The 6,829-nt window shown below is 61.8% G+C and overlaps 1 protein-coding gene across 3 annotated transcripts; it reads left to right on the top strand.

Moving 5' to 3' along the window:
* The first annotated feature begins 39 nt into the window (after positions 1–39).
* Positions 40–6,340, top strand: CD40 (CD40 molecule). 3 transcript variants are annotated; one of them, XM_079321837.1, is made up of 9 exons: positions 40–611; positions 1,853–1,934; positions 2,478–2,603; positions 2,692–2,835; positions 3,046–3,145; positions 4,058–4,119; positions 4,321–4,419; positions 4,839–4,864; positions 5,389–6,340. In XM_079321837.1, the coding sequence occupies exons 1-9, from the start codon at positions 564–566 to the stop codon at positions 5,425–5,427; spliced, it is 726 nt and encodes a 241-aa protein (XP_079177963.1). In that variant the 5' UTR covers positions 40–563; the 3' UTR covers positions 5,428–6,340. The 3 variants fall into 3 exon arrangements, with proteins under 3 accessions (XP_079177963.1, XP_079177962.1, XP_079177961.1); XM_079321836.1 differs by having other exon boundaries at positions 5,243–6,340; XM_079321835.1 differs by having other exon boundaries at positions 44–611; positions 5,165–6,340.
* The last annotated feature ends 489 nt before the right edge of the window (positions 6,341–6,829 follow it).

The raw sequence follows: 6,829 nt of genomic DNA, 5'->3' as shown, positions 1-6,829 counted from the left end.
GTCCGAAGCGAGCAGGGATCCTGGAAATAACCTCGGGGTTGCTGGGAACCCCTCTGAGGAACTGAGACGGAAGTACAGCCAGGTCACTGCGCTACTGCCCCTTCCCCTTTCAGGACTGACGTGTTTGGGGGACACTCCACAGAGGCCAGGGCTCCTGGCGGCTGCGGGGGCTCTCCAGGGTTACAGTTCAGGGGCTCTTAAAGGCTAAGTGAAAAAAAAAACAGTAAAAAGAACTCTCTGAGCTGCTGTTGGAAAAAAGAAGTGAAACCTGGAGTTCCTGCCGGGGGGCTGCACAGGCGCTCTGCTCCGCTCCCCTTCCCCGAACCGCGGCCGAACCCTGCCGTGCTCCTGCCCGTGGCCGTGACTCGGGCCGGGGGTTCCCGGCTGCCGCAGCACCTGCCCGCAGGCCGGGGGGGAGCAGCGGCTCGGGGGGGCCGGCAGGGAGCTGTCCCCAGCCGGGGCCGGCGGGGAAGCCCCGGGGCGGGCGGCCCAACGCCCCTTCCTGGGCGGGAACGGACCGAGGCGCTCTTAGAGGGCGGCGGCGGCGGCGGGGGCGCAGCGCTATGAACCGGCTGGGGGTTTTGGGACTGCTGTGCGCGGCGCTGCTGGTCGTGAGTGGGGCCGGGATCGGGGGAGGCATGGAGCGGGAGGCGGGACGGGGGCAGAGGCGGAGGGGATTCCTCCATCCCTGTGTCTGTGTCCCGCCGGGCTTTCCGGGAAGGGGCACGGTCTGGCCGCTCCGAGCGCAGCCGTCCCCCCGGGAGCTCCGGGGCTGTGCCCGGGCGGCGTGAGCGGGACTCGGCGGCTCTGCCGCGTCCGGTTCGTCGGTCCGATCTCCCGGGAGCCAGCCAGGGCGGAGAAGCTGTCTGGTAACCATCCCTTCTGGGTCTTCTACCCACGCGTTTTCGCTTTCTTCCGATGGCGCGGGCCCGGCAGCCCAGCCCCGCCCTGCGCTGGCCCGGGGGTCCCCACGGGCAGGGACGGGCTGCGACGAGCCCCGGGACCCTCGGCCGAGACCCCCAGCCAGGCGGGGCGGAGGAACCGGCTGCCGGCGCTTCTTTCACTTCTCGGTTCCATATGGGCGGGTGTGACGGCTGGGGCGGCCCCGGGGCCTCGTCGCTGTCCCCGAGCGGGGCTGCTCGCGGTGCCCGCGGGGCTGGGCAGCGTCCGGCCGTGCTGGGTGCTCGTCCCTGGCACCCTCGGCCCGGCCCTCTGTCCATCGCTCTCTGCCGGAGCCCCGTCCCGCTCCCCAGGATGGCCAGGCGGGTCTGCCGGGCTGCTGGGGATGGGCAGCGAGGGTCTGGCTGGCTCTGTGAGAGGAACGCTGCTCCGGCTGTCCTCTTGCACTCTGGTGCCCGAGAGCTCAATCCCTCCCTCTATTTTACTCTCCCCTGTGCATGTAGTCCTCTGCCAGGAGGAGCAAGGGCAAGCTCTGGCAAAGTTTGCATGGGTGATGTGCTTGGCTGGGGCTTTCCTGTCCCTCAGGGACGATGTGTCAGCCTTGGGAAGGGGCTGACAGTGCTCTGGGTGTGAATGCTTGGTGATCGCTGCTCCCTCTATGAGGGACTGCAGTAGTGTTGGCAGGGGCACAGCATATATGCAATCACCTTATGGTAGGAAATCTGGGGAAATGTGGAGCAACTCTATCAGAATCACTGCCAGCCAACTTCAAAGATAGCACTGATGGCATCAGGCAGCGTGAGCAGTTGCTGTGGTCTGTGGTTAGGGGAGGTGTGGGAAGAGCAGGGTGAGGAAGCCCTCACCTCAGGGTGCAGATTAGCACACACGTGTCTGGAAGCACGGTGATGTGGGAGTGTTGGATATGAATTCACGGGTCTTTTTTTTTTTCCAGTGCTGGGAGCCTGGTGATTCCTTAAGATGCTTTGATAAGCAGTATATGTACAACGGCAGATGCTGCAACCGGTGTCAGCCAGGTATGGAAACCCTTTCCTAGGTACCTCACAACTGGGCTGTGCCTGAATCTACTGCCTGGCCACAGCAGGGCAAGCTTTGCTGGGTGTGATGGAGCCCTTCCACCTCATTGCCAGCAATACTGACAGCTTCACTTCCCTGTGTCTTCTCAGTGATAGAGCAACTGGGACCTTGTGGGTGCTCTCTCTTGGGACTGTTAATGCTTTGCAGCTACAGGACCACATGGCAAAGGCAGCTTTGTGGGGAGAGTGCTGCCACTGGCACTAGCAAATTGTGATGGTGTTTGCCAGCTCCTGCTGTCACTGTCAGGTTATCTCCCAGTCCCTGGAATGCTGGAGTGGCCCCACAGCCTTCCCTTCCCACCTGGCCCTTACAGTGTTTGTGCTCATCAGGCGAGCTGGCTCCTTCAGCCCTGGCTTCCATGCAGAATGCTGCAGCAGTCCTGGCATCCACAGCTGCCAGCATTCCCCTATCCTGCTGGCAGAGGTGCTGTCTGGAGGGTGGGAAAGCCCCCTTTCCCCCTTCCTCACCAGCCTCTATTGCAGGGGAAAAGGTGAAGTCTGAGTGCAATGAAACAGAAGACTCTGCCTGTGTCCCCTGTGAGACAGGGCAGTACCAGCCAAGCTGGACCAAGGAGAAGCACTGTGCTCCTCATGATATCTGTGAAGGCAGTAAGTGCTCCCTGTGACCGCTGACCCCAGCCTGGGGGAGCTGGCTCCCCTGCTTGGGTCTCACGTCATCCATGTTTCCTCTGCCCAGATGCAGGCCTCGTTGTGAAGGTGCAAGGAAACAAAACACACAACACAGTGTGCCAGTGCCAGGCTGGCACACACTGCTCTGACATCAGCTGCCAGACCTGCGTGGAGAACCAGCCGTGCCAGCTTGGCTCTGGCTTCGTGGCAGGTAAATCTGACAAGCTGTTCCCACTCAACAGGACTGATGCTAGCACTGACCTCAGGGAATGAGGGCTCCCCCAGCATGGCAGGGCTTTGGGAGAGCTGTGCTGTTGCCTCAGGGAGTGCTGCACACCTGGCCTTTGCAGCCCCTTGCCCCCTCAGGCCCTCACCCCCCGCAGCCCCTGCTGACCTTCCTGCCATCTCTGCTCCTCTGCAGCCAAGGCCATGGAGAGGATGTCATCCCCCTGTGAACCCTGTACAGAAGGCACCTTCTCCAACGTCTCTTCTAAAACCGAGCCGTGCTACCCCTGGACAAGGTATTGTCTTGAGTACAGGCCATGTCCTTCCACCAGCCCCAGTGAGCACATTCTCTGCTGCCAGTTTTCTTGGTGGCCTTGGGGACTGGGCAGCTGGACTGGTTTCTGAGGGACACAGCATCTGGCTGTTGTAGGGCCAGAGCGAGAGGAACAGGGCTAGGGGCATGGTGCAGTCCAGGGCAGAATTGACTGAGGTCAAGGCAGACATTCAGGCACTTGTGCCTGTCCCTGCTGCTGCTCCCTTCAGGGGTGTCCATGCTGTCATCCATGCTGTGAACAAGGGATCAGGGTCTATGGGAATGCCCCATGCCCTGTTCAGGTTCTCCCTCCCAGTACTCTCTGTGGCTGTAGTCATCAACCAAAGCACAAGCCCTCTCCATGGGGAGTTTGGCTTTGAGGATGCCGTGAACTGGCAGGTCATCCCTGTCTTTAGAAAGCTGGTTGAGGGTTAATTGCAGTTCCTGGTAGAAATATGAGCTGTATTTCCAAGCTGAATTAGTCTTGCTTCAGCTGCCAGCCATTGGATTTCACTTTGCTTTTATCTGTGCCCAGAAATTACTTCCCCACGGAGCCACTTGTAGCCTATCTGAGCTTTTCTCTCAGCTACAGTGCTCAAGCCCTGGGGACTTCCCTGACCACGCAGGTCTACTCCTTCCCGTGCCTTGTCCCTAAACTTGTTCCCATCCTCAGCAGTTTCAGCAGCTCCAGGACAAGCTCCTGGGTTGGTACCCTGTTATGTACCTGCTGTCCTCATCACGCTGTGTTTGTGGGGGGTCCCCCTGCTCGCCCTGCTGGAGCTTGGTGGGCTCAGAGCAGGATGTGTTTTGGGACAGGTTGCGTGCCTGCCCAGCCCCAACTATTCTCTGAGCTTGGGCTACTGCTGTGCTTACTTGGTCTTGTTCTTTCCTGCAGTTGTGAGGAAAAGGGGCTGGTGGTGAAGGTGAAAGGGACGAACTCCTCAGATGTGATCTGTGGTAAGTGCCTGGTGCCCAGCTCCTGGAGCGCTCAGAAGAGCTGGCCTCATGCGTGGTGTTTTTGGGAGATGAAGGTCTGTGTGCACAGCCAGTGTGATGCCTTCCTGCCTCTCTGCCTCTGTGAGGGATGCCTGTGGGAGCAGAGCACTCTGTGTCGTGCTGGGTGTCCGTGGGTGCCTCACTGACCCTGTCCCCCTGCAGAGCCCAGCAGGCGCTCCTCGCTGTCAGTGCTGATCCCCATCACTGCTGCAGTTGTCACGTGCCTCGTGGGTGTCTGCATCTACTGCCTGGTCCACACAGGTGAGGGGCTAAAGCACATGAACTGCTGCCTTGGCCGAGGGAGAGGGAGCCTTGGCCAGAGGGGCCATAAAGGGCTGAGGGGCTGAGCCAGGGAGGACAGTGACAGTCCTCTCTCTGCTGAGAGTGAGGAAACTCCTCTGGTGACATCACTAGGACAGGGTCCTGCTCTGTCTTTGGGAGCAGGTGTGTTGGCACTTCTGCAGCCTGAGCTGGGCCAGCTCTTGGGGGGCAGCACTGGTGCCCCACGCGTCCATTCTGGCCCCTGTTGTGACTCCCCAGCCTGGCAGTGGCAGCAGGCATAATGTGAGCTGCAGGACCCGTGGTGCAGCACCAGCCCTGTCTCTGACCCTGCGAAGCTCCCTGCAGGGCAGAAGTACTTTCCCCTGAACATTGCCTTCTCTGTCCCTCTTTCCATCCAGATTCCAGGCGCCGGGTGCCGACGGAGGTGAGTGCCTAGATCCCCTCCAGCAGTGGGTTGAGATCCCTCCTGGGCACGGCTGGGGATGTGCCAGCAGCAGAGCAGGGGCTTTGGCTTTGCAATGCAGGAAGGGTGGGGGCTGAACTAGGCTGCCTGGCTGGGGCAGGACAAGGGCTGGGGCAACCTGAGGGTGCTGCTGGCAAGTGCTGAGCCTTTGGGAGGGACCCATACCCTGGCCTGCATGGAATATAGCAGGAGCCTGTGGAAGGACATGGGTGCAGAGCAGGGGAATGTAGCTGCCTGCCCCTGACCCCTGCCCCTGTGCAGATAGAGGCTGGGGAGCCCGGAGAGAACCCAGATACCCATCAGCCCACGGAGCAGGATGAGAATGTCTTGCCTGTGCAGGAGACCCTGCTCGGGGGCCAGCCTGTGGCCCAGGAGGATGGCAAGGAGAGCCGCATGTCGGAGCAGGAGATGCTGTGAAGGTGCAGGGCACTGCCTCTGACAGGAGCACAGACTGGGGACCAGCACCATCTCTGTCCCCTATCCAGCTGGGGAGGAAATCTGGCATCTGGCCTGGCTGCAAATGATGTGATGCTGCAGTGGACCATGGCACAACCACCCCACGGGAATACCACTACAGCTGTTGGTCTGGTCACCTGCACAGGCTGCCCTGGTGGAGCAATCTTGGCTGCCTGCATGGGGACGTGGAACAGGGCCCCATCCTGCTTCCTGCCCAGGTGATGCAATGAAGCCCAGCCTGGCCCCTGGCCACAACAGCGTGCCACTGCTGACAGGAGGACCCCAGCACAGCGCCCGGTCTCGCTGAGTGCTGGAGAAGCCAGGGCTGGGAAAGGGACTGCTAGTGTGAGATCAGCAGGGCAGAGCTCAATCCGCTGTCTGGGTGCTGTGGGGTGCTGGAGCAGGGCCCGGTGGGTGCTGGAATCCGGACAGGGCACCCCGGCCCCTCGGTGCCGCCCACCCCCTGCTCGCCGTGGCCGAACAAAGGCAGGACCGGCTGTGGCAGGGCCCGGAGCGCAGACACCGGCGTGCGGCGGCCGGGAGATGGTGCTGCGGGACCGGCGCGGGCTGTGCGGGGCGGCACCGGCACCGGCACCGTCCCGGGTGGGCACGGGGGGCTCTCTCTGGCCGCGGGGTTGCCCAGCGCGGGGTCCCCTCCCGCGGCTCCCCCGCCCGTCCGTGCGGGAGCGGCCGCGCTCCGTCTCCCTCCACCCACTGCTGAGGAAACCGTGTGATTAAACGTGATTATCTGCCCCCCGTGCGTGAGCAGCCCCGAGCCACCGGCACCGGCGCTCCCAGCTCTGATGTTCCGGGAAGGATGCTTCGGGAATGGGCGGGTGCTCCCAAGGCAGATTCCCACCAGAGGAGGGAGGGAAGAGCTGCCACCAGCTGTGCTGACCCCCACCGTGCCCCCAAGCCCTCCCCAGCACACCCTGGCTGGCCCCACTCTCTGCAAGTGCATCCCCTGTGGCTGCCCTCACTGAGCCCCACTGTCCCACGCCAGAGGGTGCAGGCAGGGCACGCAGCTCTGTGCCCCTCGCCCCAGTGCTCTGGCAGTAAAATGCACAGTTGGGGTACATCACACTGCAGGGCAGCACTGGGGGGTGCTGTGGTGTAGCAGCAGAGTCACCACGGGCTCCTAAGCACTGGTGTGGGGCTGCAGTGGCACTGAGCCCACTGCAGGCTTTAGGTACTGGGAGCAGCCTCAGCCTGTGACCCACCACTGCCTGAACACAGGCAGCAAGGCATGAGAAAGGCCATAAATCCCAGAGCAGGAGCAGCTGGAGCGTAGAGCAACTTTACCTGTACAGGCAGTGGCACATTATTTAAGGCTCCTCTTAAAACCTAATGTTAGGTTTAATAAGGGAGATAAAAACATGGCAGCAGCTTTCCCTCCTCTCAGGGCTTGGCTCTCCCAGCAGCGCTGGTGGGATGGTCTCAGGCTGGGCAGCATTCCCTTGGCACCAGCCC

The sequence above is a fragment of the Erithacus rubecula genome, assembly GCF_903797595.1.
Source record: "Erithacus rubecula genome assembly, chromosome: 18".
In the NCBI taxonomy this organism is placed as follows: Eukaryota; Metazoa; Chordata; class Aves; order Passeriformes; family Muscicapidae; genus Erithacus; species Erithacus rubecula.
The sequence above is the reverse complement of the archived record's forward strand: the minus strand, read 5'-3'. Positions and strand labels throughout refer to the sequence as shown.